Source organism: Melozone crissalis, unplaced genomic scaffold, assembly GCF_028551555.1.
Source record: "Melozone crissalis strain CALT ecotype California unplaced genomic scaffold, PUWL_Pcris_2 ptg000005l_1, whole genome shotgun sequence".
NCBI classification, from domain to species: Eukaryota; Metazoa; Chordata; class Aves; order Passeriformes; family Passerellidae; genus Melozone; species Melozone crissalis.
This window is the reverse complement of record NW_026535783.1, coordinates 39169329-39191187: the sequence shown is the minus strand read 5'-3', so window position 1 is coordinate 39191187 and position 21859 is coordinate 39169329. Positions and strand designations below refer to the sequence as shown.

The 21859-nt window shown below is 35.3% G+C and overlaps 1 protein-coding gene across 1 annotated transcript in view; it reads right to left on the bottom strand.

Annotated features, from left to right (window-relative positions):
- The window catches only part of LOC128940157 (guanine nucleotide-binding protein G(q) subunit alpha-like), a 113084-nt gene that overhangs the window by 6413 nt on the left and 84812 nt on the right, over positions 1–21859 (bottom strand). Inside the window, exons 4-6 of the mRNA XM_054281464.1 lie at positions 14915–15043; positions 13846–13975; positions 1315–1468 (exon numbers count right to left, since the gene is read on the bottom strand). Of these exons, the coding sequence (XP_054137439.1) occupies positions 1315–1468; positions 13846–13975; positions 14915–15043 (413 nt within the window). The remainder of the gene's footprint in view (positions 1–1314; positions 1469–13845; positions 13976–14914; positions 15044–21859) is intronic.

Genomic DNA, 21859 nt, shown 5'->3' with positions numbered 1-21859 from the left:
CAGCCACAGACTCCACCCTGCCGTAAGAAGTAAACACATCAAATTGTAATCACATCAAATTGTCTCTGGAGTTAGGTCCTGCAAGACCTACAGAATTAGGATACAAAAGATTCTCAAAGACTTGCAGGTCTTCACTACCACATCCTTGATAGTCCAAAAAGGTTTTTTTCCCCTCATCAATGAAAAAGGAGAAGAGAAACAAAGTTTTTACAAACTGTTTGAATTCATTTTTTTTTTTCCCCTGGAAAAGCATTTTACAAAGGCTTTGTCAACATTTGAGAGGAGGTAACAGAGTAGACTGTAGGGTCTACTCACCTTTGGGATGTTGTCTAGGGAACCTGTAACACAAAGTAAATTCAAAAGAACAAACATATTTCTATTCAACTGCCAGTTCTCTTCTCTACATTACTATGAAACTAAATTTACACTGACTCATAAATAATATGATCTGATCCTGCAGGCTTTTTCTGTTCTCTTCCTCTTTAACAGAAAACAAGAAGTACATTTTTCCCATTAGTACTTTCCATATTTGAACATGAGAGTTTTAATCTTCTTCTCAGCTTCCCAATCAGCTATTCCTTCCTGGTGGGACAAAATCGATTCTCTCTTTAAAAAAAAAGGAACATTTAGTTCTTTAAACCTCTTATTATATGAGTTTGATTTTTCTCTGTTACCAAGGCCTCCTCCACTCAGTTACCTCAAAATACGCAGCTTTTCCCCTCATAAGAACTTCCTGAAAGTACAGCTTTAATAGAAACACTTATACAGCCCACAATTTTTTTTATGGACAAACACATTAACTCCACATAATCAATGTAAAATTAAAGAACAATTTTAAAAAGTACAATAAAAGGGTGGAAGGGGTGGTTGCTTGTTTCTCTGAATGTTACAGAGAGCTCACAACATTTCCCCTTCAGTATTCAATCTTATATAAAAGCAAACCTCAAAGCACCAAAAATATAAAAACTATATGTACAATTAAGGAATATGTTTCTATTTATTTTTAACTCTTGTATTTCAATTTAAACTCTCACCCTAACTTTTGAAAATGACAGAAAGTGGTTTACTACTAATACAACAATATCATCTAAAGTCAACAGTTTCTCAATAGAGGTTCTGCCATCCTACCCACAAGTCATTACAGTACAAATCAAAATCTTAGCAGCCTAAAAATTCCACAAAACTTCAATCACTTTTTACAATTTTTTAGTATTTTTAAAGGAATATACCAAAGTATCTATCTGTCTAGTATTTGGTCAAGCTAGCACAATTTGCCAGTACTATAGTGTAAACACAGCATGTCATTATACTTACCGTCATACTCTGGAAAATAATCAACTAGATGGGAGTACATAATTTTCTCCTCTAGTAGATCTTTTTTATTTAAGAACAGAATAACTGAAGAGTTCTGGAACCATGGATATGTGATAATTGTCCTAAAGAGTGCTTTGCTTTCTTCCATTCGATTCTGGAATAAAAGAGAGCAGAATTTGGTGGTCATGAGATTATTTTTTTTCAAAATAAATTCATGCATTTTCACTCCATTTGGCAAAAGAATCCATTTCTTGTTTTGCACTTTCCTATGATCCAATTAATTAAATTAAAAGTAAAGAGCAAACAGTAAATGAAACCTTCAGGCATCTTCCTTTTGCAAATTCAGCTAGTTAAGCCATAAGTATTCTTTAAAACACTAGTCACGAACTTGAAAGTTGCAACAAGAACATTTGCTAAACCTGAATATGCACAGTTACAATCAGCCAACACACTGGTGGTTATTGAAATACAAGTCATTCATGCTAGAGACATATATAACAACACAAGACAACCAATTCAAAGTTTAAGCACATTATTTATTTTACTTGCCTTTCCCAAATTTTGAATACAGAGTTCAACAATTCTTAGAGATCAGGTTAAAATAATTGCAAGTAAATTAAAAACCGATATATTTTATTAAAAACAATATATTTTGTCAACATCAAAGGTTTATGACATTGAATTTTAAAAAATTGTAAATTATTACCTTTGTTTCTAGCATTGTTGCCAGATGAAGAATTACTGGCACCTGGACCTAATACAATGCTTATTGTTCAGAACCCACTAGCCTATGGAAGAACACAATGCTTATTCTGTAGGAAGAAAAATTAGAAAGCAACCAGCCAGCCCAGTTATGTTAACTTTTACCAGTTCACCAGGCAGTCAGGTATGACTTTGGGGTTGCTGACCAGCAGGTACCACCAAAGAGAACCACAGGACAAAAGAATGCATGTACAGAGGGAAGGGACCACATGTCAAGGATTTTGGGGAAATTATGATCGTATGTATGTTTATTCTGGGAAAATTAATATGTATGTATGTAAAATACAGTATATAAAGAGAAAATGTTCTGTACTCAGCACACACAGTATTTGGAGGAGCTACCCCTTTGTGCATCTGGCCAAATAAAGAATTTCTGCTTCTGAATGCTGCATTGGGTCTACATTAATTTTTACTGATTTTTGGTAACAATGCCATTGGATTAGCCTTTAACTCTTTAGCTGCTCCTGAAACCACTTTGCATTATAACTGAAATACCAGAAAAGCCTACAGTTATTTCTATTTGTAAAACTTTTGTCATTGTAAAATAATGCTACAATTCGATTCGTTCTGAACTGTTAGGCTGACTCCATGTGGTTAATACAGAGCCAGAGCAAATATGGTTTGTAAGACAGGAACTAACTTACTCCTTTTACTATTATTATAATTTAAAGCTGCAGTCCCCTGAAAGGTTGTTTCACCACCAAATGGGCCTCCAGAGGATGATAAGAACATGAATCCTGCAGATGCTGCTGTTACTGAGCCATACAACAATCTGTTAGATAACTCAGAAAATTTTGCCGTAAGTGTATATTTACTCCCACTAATTTGCATTTTAGAGAGGCCAACATAAACAAGAATGGGAACATGAAAAACCCAAACCAAACATAAAACAAAAAAACAAATAGTAAACTAATTCAACGTTGTACTAAAAGCTGATGATTTGGTCTGTTAAACTTTATTGCATGTTGCTGTAGTGCATGAAAAGAAATAGTTGAATTCATATATTGAGAAACTAATGCAGACTAATAAAACATTTGCTTTCATGCAGTCAGATCTCATGACTCATATTGATTTCAACATTGCCAGGATTTCACTCTGAAAGGAAAGAACCTCTAATGTCAACACAGCTGAGCATAAAACATAACTCCTTAGACAAACTGTTAATAAGGTGCTATTTTCTTCTCAACATTATATGCAGAATTCTTCTCTTAATAAGGCCTTAAGAAAAGGCAATGAGAACTACCTAGTATAGTTATATCTGTTATATAGTCCACCTCAAAAAGTTTAGCTCCATGTAACTCCAGAAATACTTGTTGGCAAGTACTTGTGTCTTCTTCACTAGACTAAACAAGCTCGGGTCCTCACAGCACATTGGCTGTGGGCCCTTCATGCTTTTCCCAGCAGATTAGGTGACCATGAAATTAGAATAGAATAGAATAGACTAGACTAGACTAGACTAGAATAGAATAGAATGCAAATTATTTCAAAGGGAAATCGAAGCAAACTGTGTTAAGGACAGACAGTAAACTGACATTTTGATGTGTTGTCATTTATATCTGTAGTCTGCAGATGTTTTGTAGGAATTGAAATACGGCCTAGAGATTTTCAAGTAAATTTTATCTGCCCATATAGAGAAATGCAGTTTGCCATAACAGATTAAAATGCAATAATGGTTTCATTAATTTACTGTGATTGACTGATTAAGAAAAAATTTGAAGTGATTGATTTTTGACTTCTCAATCTCTGATTAACGTCCTGCTGTCTTTCATCTCTCTGTTTATCCAATTACTAAGGGCAATTCAACTTCTATGGTTGTCACAGCACATAAAAACAATTTTTATGCCAGACTAAATTCCTCCAATACTGGAGGAATTTATTATCTTCTAAAATTTGTCTTAAACTGGTTTTCTGTTTCTAATGACAGCTCACTCCTTTCAGTGCTTACTCTTTTCCTTTATTGAATATATGTGCCATAATTATTTTTTAGCAGTTTAATTAATCACAAGATCATATGGTTGAACTGGTTTCTGAAAAAACCTTTCTTTAACAGGATGCACTATTGATCTGTAAAAGATAGTTTTATGTTACAGTATTTTCCCTGATAGTAGGGATACGATTACAAGGAGTATGGAAAGAGACTAGCACTGGAGATGTGAACTTCTGTCAGATGCAACATGAAGGAAGCTTTGTCAAACCAAGCATTACAGTATGGCTCTTCAAAACCAAACCACACAAACAAACAAACAAAACTCCTAAAAAAACCAAAACCACAACAAACAAAAACCAAAAACCAGCAACAATGTGGGGCAGGCAATATTTACTAGGTTGTCCAAGTACTTAATCTCCTTTTATGAGCAGCTCTATCTCACCAAATTGTTTCCAGAAAAATCTTATTTCAACTTCAACAAAAAATGCTGCAGATAGAAACTAGAATAAGTAATGTACAGAAATGTGCAGCTGGATGTGGCTCAAGGCTTTTTCAGTAGCTGACAGCCAATGTCTGCAGTGAGGCCAACCTTCAACAGCAACCTCTGTTCAACAGCAGCAACAGCTCATCACGGCCTCTCTGGCTTGGCACATGGAAAATTAGCAGCAGGATTACTGTTTTCACCATCCCTAAAGATCTGCTGGGCTGGGCAACTTCCCCTGATCAGCTTTTGTCTGCTGTCAATCCCAAATTACATAAAAACATATTGATATCACCAGCTGTTCCTCTATTTTTCTTGTAAGGATATACAGATGCCAGTGTAAAATTCTCCATCCTCCATACAACCTGACGAAGTTGTCAGTCCAAGGTAAAAATATCATTATGAAACTGAGTAAGAAATACAGTAGACATACTCCAATAGTGAATTTGTTAACTATAAACAGGTTACATAATCTTGGACAAAGTTATCCTAATATTTAAATAAATATCAAGAAAAAACACTGTACTTACTAATGAGCTACATGACTGTCCAATTTTATGACTAGAAATATGTTTCTATGAAAGAAAAATAAAACGGAATTTCTTTCTGTCATGTACTTCTTATATAAAAGATTTTACACTGGAAAGTTTTTGTACAACCATTAAACATTAATACAAATACAAGCAGAAGTATAAACCATGTTTCCCCACATTTTTATCCAAATGCAAACCTACTCTTCCTTAAATTTTAATGGATTAAAAAGGAGTATACTTAATTCCAATTTTATTTTTATATGTACACTTTCAATTTTCCTATTAAAATGATGGATTTCTTGTTTGGATGTCTCTTTGCTATCTGTTGCTCTGGAAAAATGCAATTACTCCTACAATTAGAGAAATAACAAAATGGAGGCAATTTATAAGCACTCAACTATCAGATCCTGAAGAATACCTGCAAGAGTGCTAAAACAGCATTTAAAAGCTGTATCAGCTAGTACTCAGTGAAGGGAAAGCAGCATTTTCCAGCTAACAAGCAGTGCTTTGACAGAAAACACTTAGTAAAATATTAATCTGAAACAACAGAGAAGCACTAGTGGAGTTTCACCCATTATTGTCTTTATGACTATCTAGAGTGGCATCTAGTGGGCGTACTGTAATTCACACACTGAACGAAAACCGTAGTAATTACTTTTCTCTTTAAAAAATGTTAGCAATTCAAACAGTGTCTATTAGAAAAATTAGGATTTCACATATTCTGAGGAACTACATTTTCTTGGAATGCAGTGAGAGACAAGGTGGCAAGGAGGTAAACGAACAAGCATTTTTCAGTAAACTACTTGTTCTGTGCATGCAACTTCTGTATGCTGGCAAAAATGCTTATATGAATCAGAGGGCATTCAGAGATGATAAAGGTAGAAAACGAGATAATGACACATGAGAGCTTCAGAAAAAGCAGAAGTTAGTGTTTCTGAAGGTTATTGTCACTGTCATGGACTCTATTATTTTGGTTGACAAAAACTTGCATGGTTTTTATGTACAACTCTGTATTAACTTGGAATGTCTCTATTATCCAACTAAGATCCCCAGCAATTATTTTCATAGAAGCAATGTCAAGCTCTACAGAAAGACCTACAGCATATTCCTTGGCTAAATATTTAATGAAGCTGCTTTGCAAAATCTGGTAAATAGTAGAGGAAATGAGGAAGTGCGAGGTAAGTGCAGAGTCCTCCACTGTGTAAAAAAGTAAATACAGTATCAAAATTGGAAGTACTTTGCATTTTTGCCACCAGTATGAAGTATAATCTCATAGCTCTACTGCTGTAACTAATCATCTTAGTAAAAACTGCAACACAAATATTTTGATGAGTAACACAAATGCAGTCATAGGCCATTCCAAACAGAGCTCAGGAATAATTCCTTTATTTTGTTCACTGTCTTCAATATTTCTGTAAAGCAGACTGAAAAAACCAGCTTCTGGTAGAGGACTGGAAAGAAGTCTCTGTAGATAAGAATTGTATTTTTAAATCACCTGGAAGAGGAACTCTCAACTCTCCAAAAAACTGAATTTGCAACACTGCACTTGAAAGTACATGGCAATTTTATGTACCCAGCAGAGACACAGATGAAGCAAGTGACAGTTGAAATCCATTAAATCAACATGTTCGACAACCATCAAAAACCAAACATACTGTCCAAAGCAAAAATGGTCTATAAAGTACTCATAAAACATGCTTCAAGTATTGCTGTCAAGTATTTTTTAAATGCAAAAATGGCTCCTAAATTATTTTTCATCACAAAACACTAATGCCAAAATTGGCTATTTTCATAATACCTACATATATTTGAGAAAAATAAGTAAAAACATTTTAAAATCAAATTGTTCCTGAAAAAAAACCCCAGTCACATCTTTGCCAGTAGCACCATTTACAAGCAATATTTCTGGCAGCCTCTGTATGCCGGTTCATGATCATCCAAGCTCCCAACTTCCATTATGAACCATCCACTTCAACAACAGAGAGGCTCTGACTCTTCCTAATGAAAATCTTTCCCAGCACTGATAGTTTATATTCAAAAGGTTCTTTATCCACAAGCCAAAAATAAATATGCATTTGTGTGGACAGGTATTAAGAGATACAATACATCGAGCAATGGGGTTTGACACAGGTAGTTAATGTGCTATTTTCTCAAGTTTCCAAATAACCAATCAATTCTGGAGATTTGATTTCCCATGGGAAAAAATAAATAAGGTAGTATGAAAACTATTTGAGGATTTTAGTTCTAACTAAAGGAGTTTGTATTATCCCACTGCCACATTTTCAATTGTTCTGGATTGTTGGCTGTTGATGAAAAAACCAGCCAAATGAAGCATTACATTTATTTATGATGTAGAAAGACTGAAGTCCTCTGATCTCAGTATTGTTTTCTTTCAGCCTTCACGCTAAGCCATGTATGACTGACTGAGAATAAGTAACACAGTGCTGGAAGAGAAGTGGAAGCATGCTCAGATGTGAACAGCATGAGAGCTCTGATGAAAAAATGAAATATGTTGTTCAGATAATTGCCTCTTTGAAGAGTAAACATACTCTGAACTGTGCAGTCTCATGCTATTTCTTATTTTTGCACACCTCAGAACAAAGTGTGACTGGAACATGGTAGCAATTTGTCACCTGTTAATGTATTACACAAATTTACGCTACACAAGTTCCATCTAGGCTCATCTGTTTTGCAGATGTACTTTTGTTCGGATTTAAAAGTTAAGCTGTAAGCCCTATGTTTCATGTCAATATTTTAATACAAATTTAATAAATTTTAATAAATTAGATTTTAACTGTGATATTTTTTAACAAACCAAGCAATATTGATCCTTTCTCTGTGGGGCATTTTACAAACAACAAATTTTTCCATCAATCAAAAGAACAGAGCCTTTATTCAGTTACTTGGAGCACAAAAACATTGCAGAAAACCCCTCTACAAAGTTCGTTCCATTTCAATTTGTAGTTGTGGCTGAGATACTGAAGACCTAATTTTCGTAATATCCTGTTCTGCCTTCATCTGATAAAACTGCAAGACAGTTCTTCAGTGTAAATTAAGTATTGTGAAGTTAACTACATTAATGCAGATATCCTCTGTCAAATAAAGTAGGGTTCTTCAGGGGTATTAAAGAAAAACTTATGACATGACTACAAAGATGCTCACCAAGGAAACAAAGAAGAAACTGCTCCTTTCACATGTCATACAAATTTTTTTCTAAAATCAAAGAAGAAATTTCATTGGAGTGGATCTGTACATGGAAGTCATCAGGTACAACTCCTTGCTTCTGCCAGGAAAAAATTTGTCATCGTATAATTTTACTCGTGGCTGTGTTCAGATAAGCTTTGAACATCTCTCTTTAGGATGGAGATCCTACCTCTCTAAACAAACAATTCTGCTTTCAGCCTTCATGATATAGGAACAACAAATCAGAAACAGTTTTACTGACCGCCACTGTATTTACAGACTACTAAATCACTTCAATAATCCCCTGTTGGTAACGTTTTGGACAAAACATTTTTAAGAGAAACCTTCTTCCTTAAGTATTTAGCTCCATGCTGCTTCCACGAAAGACTCAGTCACATGGCTCCTTCATATTCCAGAGATATAGATGTTCTAATTTGTCTGAGACCCCTCTGAACTCCTGAAAGACATCTGCAATGGCTATTGGAAATGTTGCTCAAGCCACCTCCAGACCTACTGGTTCTGTTCACATCTCAAATTACAAAATTATGCCTTCTTACTGCTAATGCCACGTAAACATCTGGTATTGATAAATGAACCTGCTATTCTAGCTTTCAGAAACCTGGAAGACTTGACAGAGGATGCACTTTTTAAGTAACAGCCACTGCTTTGGAAGTCTGTAAGCTCAGGATAAAAAGCTGTAAAACAATGGCATGCTGAAGACAGAATGAGAGAGCATAAAGTTACAGCAGCAGAATTCTCAACCAGTGCAAACAGTAGTCTTCACACACCTGGCTGCTACACCACTGTACATCACACTGCAGCACAACGGAGAAGGTTTAGACAAGTTTCTGAGGAACTCCTTCAGTTCTGAATGAAGATAACTGTACCTCATGCAAAAATCTGTTAGAATATTTCAAAAGGGACTGATCAAGACTGGAACAAAAAAGATTCAATCTGGTTATGATACCAGGTTAGACAATGCAGGTCCTTAAAGTAGACAAACCACATTGTAAGAAAGTGAAAGCCCGTGGACAAAAGATGGAGAAATTATCTTTATGGCATCATTTTTTTTAATGTCCATTGAACAATACAGCATTTGCCAAGCTCTCAGAAGAGACAGATCCTAGAAAACACCTTAAGATGTGTGAAAGGAGAACAGGCAGGAAGTAATGGCAATATTAGACACAGCTTGAAGGCACAGAGTCATAGAATGGTTTTGGTTGGAAAAGACCTCTAGGATAATGTGTCCAGGATTTCTTAAGCTAAAAAATCAATTTTCCTAGAATTTTAAAATCTCAGAATTCTTAAGCCATTCCTGCCTGCTACATACATTACAATCCTTTTCCAAAAGAACTGTAATCTGAGATAAAATCTGTAAATACATGGATTATAATCAAATGGTACTTTTAATAAAACTTCAATGAAAACTGAGTGACAGTTTGATGATAAAAGGGACGGGAAGGTGCTACTGTTTTAAGATAAATTTTAGATGGCATGATATTAAAATTACCAATTTGGTCTTTGGCTAAATCAAATGTAATTTCTTAAGATGCAGTATAAACTTCAAAAAGGGCTTTAAAACAAAAGCTATTTTTTAAAAGGTAGAGTACTCTACTTAACAACAATTTCCTCTTAGCATGGAGATTCACAATTTCTCTCCAATCCTGTAAGAATTTCACATTTTTCAATTTAATCAAAATGTATTATCTCTGATGAGAATAATCTAAACCGGCATTTCCCCCAAATATATTTTGGGCAATGTTCAGAATACTCATAATGACTTACATTAAAAAATCATCTTTTATCAATGCATACTTCATGCTGTCCAATGCCTCTGTTGCTTTGCAACTTCTGAAAATACCTCAGGAAAGACAGCATTTACTTTTTGATAGTTTAGAAAATGTCCAATTTTCACTTAGCCTATTAATGAATTAATTTATCTGAACAGAGGAAATTATATTCTGTCTTTTCTGGTTTTGATCTGAGAACCCTATAAAAATGTACACATAACTACCACAGAGCTATACAAACTATATGAAATCTTATACACCTGAAGACTTTTAATGCACTAATAAATATCTACAAGCTTCAATAAACACTGTTCTCTATTTTGCTGTTTTAAAGTACTTAATTAGATGTGCAAAGATAATGAACTCACTTTTTTATAGAACTTCATTTTACAGATATACTGTTATGTCTCTAGTTCTTCCAGAACTGCAAGTGGTTATGGTTGTCTTACAAAGCTGGAATTCATTTTTCTAATTATTGCACTGAGACACTGAGACTTGACATGTTGAAAGAAGCTATCTCTAACAAATATTCAAACACAGCATATTCTGGAAATCTAAAAAAACCCCCACTTTATTCAAACAAATAAGTTGATTTTAAACATAAGAAAAAGTTCTAAACTGTGCCATTTGATAAAACGGCCAATTTCACCAAATTTGCTGGCATAATTCAGAGCTACAATGTGACCCACAAGACATAATAGATCATAAATCCATTTAACGGAGAGATGATTCCTAATTTTTTATCTCACCATAAATCCCCTTGGAGTTTTCTGAAAAACTGAAAAGGTCAAACATCTAATAATTTAATTTATAACATGCTGTCCTTTGTCACATCACATCAGACTGATAAAATATTTACTTAATTTACAGTACTATTAATGTAATTAGTATATTATGTCCTCTGGTTCATGTTTTGTCTTCATTTTCAGCTATGAGTCTAGACAGACTCTATTTTATTAAGGGCAGATTTTGGAACAGTTAGCTATCTCTCCTTTGTGTGTGTTAGAAATATTTCATGACTGTACATCAACTGAAATTTTTGCAGGATGTGTTAAAATATACCATCCTTACTGACTCTTCCTGTTTTGTATTTCATACCAAAATCAAGTTATCTACAATCTAGAAACACACTTAAAAGAGATGCCATTGGGTCTGAGTATCACCTGTTAGAGACATCATACAAATACAGGTGGACAGCCAGGTGTGCTTGTCTTCAGGACTGAAGCTCACAACTCTTCAGGTATTTGTCAGGGGAGGGCAATTTCACGGGTGTGTCATTTAGAAGTCATCCTGCACCTCTCTGGATAACAGGCACTCTGCACTCTTGTCTTATTTTCTGTGTATGTCCACTTACACAAGAGTTACATTCCTCAGAACTTTTAATTCTAAATTCCAGCAAGGGCATGAAAATAGAAACATTTTCCAGCACTACCTCACATATATCCAGTGAGAGACACTAACAAAGACTCCCAACTAAGTGTAACCTCATCTGATTTATAATCCAAATGTATTTCTCTTGAATAAGATAAACAAGGAAACAAACAGATTTACAACTGACTATCCATCAGGCATTACATTTTCAAATAAAAATCAAGAGCCTTTATTTCCTAATGAGAAAGCTCATATAACCACCAACACCCCCTTCGCCCCCCCAAATAGAAAATAGTCCTTTTAAAATATTTCTATTTACTCATTAAAATTATATTAATGAAAAACTGTATTAACTAAAAAGGATGACATAAATGATTAAACACTACACTTTTCTCTGTAAAAATGTACTACAGGAAATGAGACCTAAGGCAATATGCAATGGACTAATTAGAAAAAGAAAGTAGGCCGCCGTACAAAAATCATAGTTTAATCAGGCCATGAAAGCAATGGAAAGGAAATAGCAGAACACTGTAAATTGTCAAGTCAGATATTTTAATTTCAATATGAGCAACATAGACCAAAGAATTATTAGATTCCATTCTAGTATCGCACTGATGGCATACATATTAAGAAAGTAGAACATTCACACACACTCCCTCCACTTTGGTGCTAAAATTTCAGTACTGCTCCACAATTTAAAGCTAAGCGTGAAAAGTATCTCTTGGCTGGTTACCAAAGTCTTCAAGTTAAACCACTGTCTTCCCTAGTGAGGTTGTCACACCTCAGTGAAGAGCAAAAATAGCTTTGTGGGTTGAATTTCCTAATTCAAGGTGTCAACAAACATTTAAAGCCATATTTCTGCCACACCCACATTCAGATAAACTATGCTTTGCTTTGTGTGGAATAAATAAACTCATTCTTCCATTAATTCTGGGACTGCAATGTTTAGAGATACAGAGGAGAGAGAAAGAAGGGAAGAAGGCAGTGTCCTGGCATACCAAGAAAATCTAGACAGACAGGTGACAAGTTTGCTGAAAGCCACAACTTGAGCTGCCCAGATTGGTGCTCAGCTCTAAGACTGTCTAGATCCTTTCCAGAGTTAGAGTAACACAGGCCCAAGTGTGCTGGAAAGCCTACTAGGCTATGTATGTGTAACTTGAAAACAAAAACTGATTTGAATTCAAGACATGAATATATTTTAAACTACAAGTCAAAAAGGTTCAGAAGTTTTCCTCTGTTGTTAAAAACATCAATAGTTCAGTAGTGAGGTGTAAAAACCACCTGCAAGAAAGTTTTGATTTCCATGAAGCTTATTTTGGATAGTTAGAATGGTGTTTGAAAAGTATCATAACTAATTTTACATTATGCAATTTCCAATAAATTCTGCTTTCCTTTGTATAATTAAAATGCTTAGTATTGGTGTGTTGACTTTGTGGCTACAAAAGAATAATGCAAACAGAAAAAGACAGAACCAGACACTTCCAGTTTAACTTGAAACATACCAAGTCTGACAGTTTTCTCTTTTTTAACTACATGTGTCTAGCTTGTATTTCCTATAAATCATAGGAGATGAAGGTGGTGCAGACTACATGATAATTTCTGGAAATTCAGCCTTGAATGACACAGGTAATTATACACTTAATGTAAAACAGGGTTTTTTTTATGAAAACACTGCAAATGTAAAAATTTCCAGAGCTCCAAGGCCTAAAAAAAAAAAATCCTAAAGAAAGCTCAATATACAAAATGTGATTGTCCAGGGACACCTGTTTTACTTTATGTCAACAACCGTTTTAAACAGTGAAAGTTGTATCCAGCCATGAAGAAGATATTGTCTGATGTTCTCCTTTTTTCATCTAACTTTTTAAAGTATGTGCTGAAAGATTTTCACAGAACAGTGCTAATTACTAAAATTTGTAAAAGTTCATTAAGTAACTTTAAAAAGCCCTCAGGATAGAAAAATACCTTCAACATAAAAAATCATCCTTACTTTTCATTCAAGACTGTATTCAAAATAACGGATAGTGTGCTTTGAACCGTCAGCACACCCATTTGCTTACTTCTCTTGGTTTTTTGAAACAAAAATACAATATACACCTTGGGTTTTAAGTCAAAGGAATGGAGTTTGCTACCCTGGGGCTGTTCCTTAGGAATTGATAAATTTTGTCTTCATTTACGCCACCTATTATTGTGCCTCTGCTCATAACAGTAACTGAACAAACATTTCTCTGTGGTCAACCGTATTCCTCTTCAACACAAAATAGAGACTTCTTTGAATCCTTCATGGAGCAGATCCACTCAGCCATACTAAGATCCACTCAGCCATACTTGAAGATTGAACCCTTCCTCCCCTTTGATCCCTGAAGTGCTTCTCCTCTGGGTGCCTTTTGTGTATGATTGCTTGTAGATGCATTTAGAAAACACCTGGGACTGGACTAGTAAAACTATTTTTTTTTGAACTCATGGGTTTTGCTGACAGTTGCTTACCTCATTATCTGACTCCACAAGCACTTGATCATATTCACTAAGGGCTACTAGGAACATGATAGATGTGACATTTTCAAAGCAATGTATCCATTTTCTTCTTTCTGATCGTTGGCCTCCTACATCCACCATTCTGCAAAATTAACAACCACATCAAATCCATGAACACTTTAACAGACAAAGACCCAACTACAAACACAGCAAAATACAAGAATTTAGTTTAAAACACAGTTTGGCTAGGTTTTCTTAATGGCTTTTTTCCCACTGATATTTAATAGAATCTGTTATAAGCATGTTAATCATACTTGCTGATGGGTTTTCTGTATTTGAACTACTGTGAACCCCAAACCCCTCAGAATTATGAGATATAAAGGTCTCATGAGCAAAGATTTGGCAATGCATGCCCCATGTATTCAGCAACAAACACAAAACAGATGGTGGACCACCATTCTCTCCTCCCCATAACAGAATCAAAATCCATAACTTGTCAAAGCTACCCCATTTTAAGCAGACAAATAGAAAACCATACTTATCTAATAAAGGCTTTGACAGCCAAAATCAAAACTCATGTTTGCTTGCAGTGTATTTCCATTTCATCCCATGTCTCAGTGTAAACAGAGGTGTCTAACTCATTATTACAATTCCTTGGTTATTTTTAAACAATTGTACTTGCACTAAATTAGGGTGGTATCTCTCTAAAAATCAACTAACAAATGGTGACCTTTTATTCCATGATTTACATGAATGACAAGGGCACATAGTTGGACTTTCAGATTATCATGCATAGTGAAACTTCAATATATATTACTGAAAAGATTAATTACAGATTTTTTATCAGTAAAAACTACTCTCAAAAATAACAAACCTAATTGGCTTTGATCCCTTTGACATTTTTAACATGAGCTACTGAATACATATGGACAATTATATAAGAATAAACTCACCAAGCTCAAATGTTAATACCATAATAATTGCTTTCTATGTAGTTTAAATGAATATCCTTACTTGACACTGCTAATGTAAAAGGAAACAAAAGAAGCAAAGCAAGTGGGTGCCAAAACTTTTTTCCTACCTGAAAATGACGCTTTGTAAGTCGAATGGATATTCAATGATCCCTGTTGTTGGGACTCTAACTCTGAGCACATCCTGCTGGGTTGGCAGATAGGTGGAATCTGCTATGCGGTCCAAGTCATTAAGATAGCTATAAACAGGGAGAAACAACAGGAATGCTAGACAGTGACACCATCATCCCACTGAAGAAAAGAGAAAGGAAAGCTTGGGAAGGAAGTGGGGTGTGGGGTAGGGAGAAGTACAACAGGAAAAAAAAAAAGCATTATCGGCAGAAAAGAGGGGATAAAACATAAAAAGGTACTCCATCACCACTTGCAAGCTAATTCTACAAGAAAGTTAGCAAAATTATTATGTTTTTTTCTTAATCTCATATAACTTTTCTTGGCTTTCACATGTAAATTCACCAAAGTTGTCAATTACATCATTCTAGGAAATTCAGAGGCATAGTATTGTACAAAGTGTGAAAAACATAAAATTGCTTTGAATCTGTAACATATTTCTTGATATTCAGTCTGTATGAATATCAACTCCATAAGACTGAATGAACCTTCCAAAAAACAACGGACTGCTATAGAATAGATAGTGGTCTACAGGAGTCTGGTGTGACTGACTGGTAATAGAGCATTACCAGTTATAAAATGACAGGAAGATAAAGAGCACTGTTTTGAGACTAAATTAAAAATTGAAAAGACCAACCACTGACAATCAAAACACTCTCCAGATCTTGTTACCAGAAGGCAGCACAAACTAATTAGTGGCATCTTTGCCACCTGAACTCCTACATTCACACTGAAACTTCTGATTAGGTTGGTAAGTCTGCAGTACTTGAAACACACTCCAGCTGGCTAACAAATAACCCAAAATTGTATAAAATTGCTTGTAAATGTTCAGTAACTATAACATAGACCTATTCTGCTTATTGGTTAATGATGAGTTTCAACCATAAAGCACTAGTTTACAGAAGGTTTTAATTAGCTGTCATGAAAAACATCCTCCAAAAAAAGGAAGGTACCCATGTGTGTGTCCAGGAGCTAGACATCGAATGAAGTCAGTACACCATGAAGCTTATGCCCTCCCCAGGGTGGACATGTGGCAGAAGGACTGCTGCAGGAAACCAAGCTCTTTGACATTTGGCTAGTTCACAGCAGAACAGTAACCCTACAGTTAGTCACTAAGAAGATAAACTAATGTAGGGATCCCCTCATTCATTATAGGGGATGAGAGCAATGGTTTTGTAATTTATTAAATGATGATGAAGTGTCACCAACTTCTGAACATGTTCTTTTCCTTGTAGTAACTAGTGAAGACACTCTTTTTAAATAAACCCACACAAGAAATAATCCGACTTCTTCTAGAGGTTCTGGATTACTTTTTAATAAAATAATGAGAAGTTATCTGGAACAATGACAGAAACAAACAAGTTTAATTCCTACCTTACAGTAAAAATACAGAAGAATTTGTTAGCTTTGGGAAGAGCCAAATTATTATTGGCTTAATTATAAAATTATCAGATTTCCTTCACTATGTTTTATTAATGGAGTATCAATTCAATAGTAAATACCAATGTGAGAAAGATAAATTGAACACTATCTCAGTTAATCCAGAAGGTACTAGTCTGAAAATATTTTCTGAGAATGCTAATTGGCTTCTGGCAGAGAGAAAAGGGCTTGAGAGTCTGAGCACTGGATCTGCCATCAGGGTTTTTTTACACAAAAAGCAGCAGGAACAAGCTCACCACCAATTTGTTGGAAGAAAAGGAAAAAAAAAAGTGAATGAAATCCGTAACTATTACCATAAGAAAGTGACAGACTCAATTAGATTCTTATTCCCTCCCACCCACAGAATAATTAGCTTCATTTTGTGATGAAATTTTGGAGGGACATAAAGAAGCATTGCCAGTCATTACATGCTACAGTGGTATTCATAAGGGCAAGAGAATTTTAACTGAATAAATTGGCAGGTGGCCCATTGTGCCCATTTACACAACTGTCTTGTTGCTTTCCTTTGGCAAGCGGTCTCCAAGATGAGCCTGGTTACTGCATCTTTGCACAGTGGACATGTTACTATCTGGTAATGCACATCTGGCTCATTTTAGAAAGGTAATAAATCAAAGGGATAGATACTATTAAATTGTAACATCTCATTCATGTTTCTAGAAATCAATAAACAAGCAGATGAGGTTTTTTGGGGATTTTTTGTCCAAAGTTTTAGAAACACTAACTTATCCTTAAAAAACCTTTTCCTTGTCCTCATCTTTTATGCTCAAGTTCTGCTCACTCAGTAACCAAAACCAGGTCATTTCCTCTTTCACCTGTAGCCCCCTACAGAGTCTACACAGTCCACAGAAGAGTCCTTATGCATACTTACAGAGTCTTACTTAATATCTAGAGTCTTACTTAATATCCTGGATTGCTTCACTTAACAGAATAAAGAGTGTTGGACTCTCTAAGAACTGTCCTGAATTATACATTCAAAGCCAGAATCAAGGAATTAGTGTCAAAACCAGTAGGAGTATCTCACAGGAAAAAAAAAAATCAAAACAGAAGGGTGCACCAAAACTCTAAAAGAAGAAAATCTTTTTTACAATCATAAATAGAATATACAGGCTAACAAAAGCCATTTAGAAAACACCCTACTTTTGTTGTTGTTGTTGTTGTTTTCCAGTAATATTTAGACCTTATCCCCTTTTCTTCGAACTTAAAACTTAATAAATTAATGTATTATTGTATCAATTTATTTAAATAAAAATATCACAGGTTTTAGTTTTACAAATTGAAGTCTTTTATCATTGCTATTTTAATGCTGTGACCATACTGCAAATTGTCAATTAAATTCTTCCTGGAGAGAAAAAAAATTGATTTAGTTTTGATTTGTGGTTTTTCTGTTTGGTTTTTTGGTGGTTGTTTTGTTTGTTTGTTCTGGTTTTGGTTTTGTTTGAGTTTTTTCTGAGTTTTTTGGAGTTTCTTTACATTTTATTTTAACAGACTCTTTTAACTTATGCTGAAAAATTACTTGTACTGAAATTCAGATTTAAATTAAGTTTTGCACTGTTGCTCTGAAGCAAAGGAACCGGTATTTTCTGTTACTGATAGTTCTGCAGACAATTACACTTCCTGTTACCCCATGAAGATATGTAACTTGGTGTCCTGCTATCAACTCCAGGGGGATTAAACATGAAAATCTGAAAATCAAACTGAAAGCTCTGCCAGCAGCAACAACACAAAGTTGTCTTCAAGATCTTCTAAATTCACTAAAAATGCGGCATGTCTCTTTTAAAATTTACATAACCTCTAAAATAAAGAAGGAATTTTTAAAAAACACCTATTTTCTTTAAGCAAGAACATCTATCATTGGGATTGACATCAGGGTCTTTCTGTTCCCTTTTTTTCACTGTTTTATAACATTGTCTGAAGATTTTTGATATGACAGAAATAAAATGTCTCTTTTCAGTCAGGTGCAATCTTCCTACAATACCAATGAGAGCATATCAACACACATAACTTCACTACATTATCATAACTTGTGCATTAATTGCAAAACACTACATCTCTACATCCACAGTACTACACAGAGAAAACCCAAGGCACTTTCTCATTATGAAGCACAAAAATGGATTTTTGCATTTCATTAGAAGGGCTGGGGTGACAGTCTGATTATTCTGAACAACTGATTGTTGAGCTGAGTCACTATTTCAAAATGCTGAGAGGAAATATGTAAGTGAATGCAGCTGACTACATAAAAAGAGAAGACAATTAATATTTAAAGACATACCAGCAGCACACACATTTTCCACTTGCTACTATTCTAACTGTTCCTGTAGCATTGAGATTTTATTATTTGGCTTATCATGGTTTATTTACTGTCACAATAAAGACTTTTACTTTTAAATCTTCTCTGTACCAAAAGAATTGGATATTTGCCATGTTTTTACCCTCATGAAAGCTGGGGCTTAAAGAAATTCCCTGATCACCAGGGAAGTGCAGCATTGCACACATGAGCTTTAAACATTCTACAGCTTATCAAACGAATGATTTATTTGTTTTTTAATTACTTTATGAGGCAGCAACTTTAAATTAAAACATCAAAAGTGCTAGCTAATGCCAATTGTCTTCTGCTTTCAACTCTGTTGGCTCCAGACCATTCTAGCTGCTCCTCTGCCCATCCCCAGCTGCCAGTTCTTTAACTTGTGCAATAGCTTGATAACACATCTCTGTCAATATTATTTGGAACAGTGAAGAAACACTACTGAAATTGTTCTGATTATGGTTTATTTGATGGATATGTCCTAGGATGTGGCACGTCCATAAACTCCAGCAAGAAAGCAGGGTGGATTTATTTTCTTCACTGGTTTATCTGCAACCAGAAGAAAACTTGTGAAGCCACAGCCATGTGAACTGTGTTGAGTTTTTTAATGCAGATGGATGAGGAGTAAATGAAAATTTGATGGGCTTTTGTATGTATCTGCTTACTACTAAACTGATTCACTGTGGTTCTAAAGCACTTAGCTAATGCAGCCCTAAAGTACTGACAACTATATTGCCCTCCTGAGGAAACAAATCCTACATACGAACAAGAAATTTAAACAAATAAGAGAAATGCACAGTGTGTTTTAGGGTAGATGCTCAATTCAAAATGGAATAACACATACTGCAAATCAGTCTTACCAATGCACTTAACTCTCCAATGTATACTTCAACTGACTTTACACGCACTCTAGCAAACAAACCAGAAGACTTGACATAGATACAATCCTACAAAAAAGGACAGTAGCCAGTAATTGCACAGACCAAGTATTTTTTCAGTTTATTGGCTTCAAACTTTGAAGTCATAATAACAATATGGTTATTGGAAACACTCTGGAAGCCATCCTGAGGTCTAGTTCAACACTGAGTAACCACCAGCATTACCACAGAAAAATCAGTTGTACAGGTAGTGGCAACTGTGCAAGACATTTAGGTCTCAGCTACATGGTACTCAGAGTTCATTTTCACGATCTACTGAGAAATCTTGTTTTGATGAGTCACACTGTAGCTATATGGTCCCTCACCCAAACAGCACCTACTCAGCTAGGCATTATAGAAAGGAGATAAAATGAGAAAATACATGGTTCTGAGTAAATTTACGATACAGACCAAGTTTCTAAAGTTAATTATATCCGTAATTCGTTTTAATAAACATGAATTTTAGTGGTGCTGAGGTAATTTTCCAGGGGTTGCTATAGTGACAGGCAGAAGGTGCATTATCGAGGCAACAAGTATGTAATGAGCTGCTGGCAGTGGACCTCCCTTGACGTCAGGACAAGCTGCCAGCATCTAGCAACACACCCGTGATCTGCACGCTGACTAGAAGCAGAGGAAGACTTTTGTTTCCCAGTCAGCACCAAGAGCTAAGTAATTATTTTTAATGCACTTTACATCACCTATGACAAGGTCTAAGCCTGCAGCCAGCTTCAGCGAAGCTACCAAGCTATGGACGTGCTAACAACGCTGTTGAAAGAAAGCACATATCAAAGGTACTGTGGGTCTACATTTCCAGGTAAACAGCAGGAATAGGATTATGGGAATAGACTGACTCTGTACTTTCCTACATGTATTTCCCATATGGAAACTGAGCAAGGAAGTGAGACTCTTAAGCTTAATAAGCAGACCACAGTTGTTTTAACCAGTAAAGTTCTTTAATAAACTGAGTATAACTCCAGTCACCATGAACAGGCAGCTCAATACTGAGCCTTACTTTTCTAGGGCTACACCACCTAATGAAGACAGACTATCAAAACTTACTTGAATTTACTTTCAGAAATCAAGATCTTGGAGCACCTTCAACTTGGGGCAGACACTTCAAATAAACACCCTCCTCTAGCTATGAGCTACTACTTACCACCATCTTTGAGGTCAGATTTTTCCAAGTAATTCCAAAGGTGATAAAGAAGCATTTTCTAAGGAATTCATAGGACGAATTTCTGTAACATTAAACTTTGTTCTAGTTCTATACTAGTGTATAGCCTACTTGATCACATGCAGGCAGTAAGGCATGGACAGACAAAGGTAGAAAGGATACAGCCTTCAATCCATCTCTAACATAATTTCCCTATCTGAGGTTAAAAATGAGACTAGTCTGCTCATCAGTACTGTCTAATAACTTTTCCTAAACTCAACAGGCAAAACTATTGTAGCAAGGTGCTGAATTAACACTCACAGGCACACTATCAAACCCTGGGCTTAGAAGTCTGAGAGACACTTTGAGCACAGAAGTCTCTGGAGAGCAGAATGCATCTGTAACACACTGCTGAGGAGAAAGGATCTGACTGGCACCATACCGGAAACGTTATGTTATAAACCTCTAAGTAAAACCAAACATTGAGATAGAAGTAATTACTGACACTGATAGAAAGGTCAGTATAAAACCAGTAAAGATGATTTGTTATCACCCATCCAGCCAACACATGTTTATGGTGAGAATGAGAGTACAGGGAAGAGTTTGTTGATGATTTCAGTATAATCACAGCTATAAAAACAAGCCTTACCAGAAATATTTCACATACAAATGTTTTTTCATTGCATTCAATGACAAGAGAGATTTTGGTATGATAGTAACAATAAACATTTACATCTTTTCAACCCCAAAGTTCAGAGGTTTAATGCAAAAAACCATTTTGTCCTTAATATTAAGATAGTTCATGGGTATGACCCTCTTGAAACGCTCTATTTCATACACAGATAGCAGTGCAAGAGAAAACAGAAACCTAACTGAAGTCTATGACAATGGATAATTTGGCAAGATATTAAACAAGATTTGATATATCTCTGTCCTTTGGAGCCTGCCTGTTTTGGAGTGGAGTGGAGCTATACTACATACTATTACTGGAGTTTGGTGTAGTTTTGGGGTGGGGTTGGATTTTTTTTAGTTTGTGCTGCAAAACTTTGAGCCAGTTGATGAGGCCACTCTC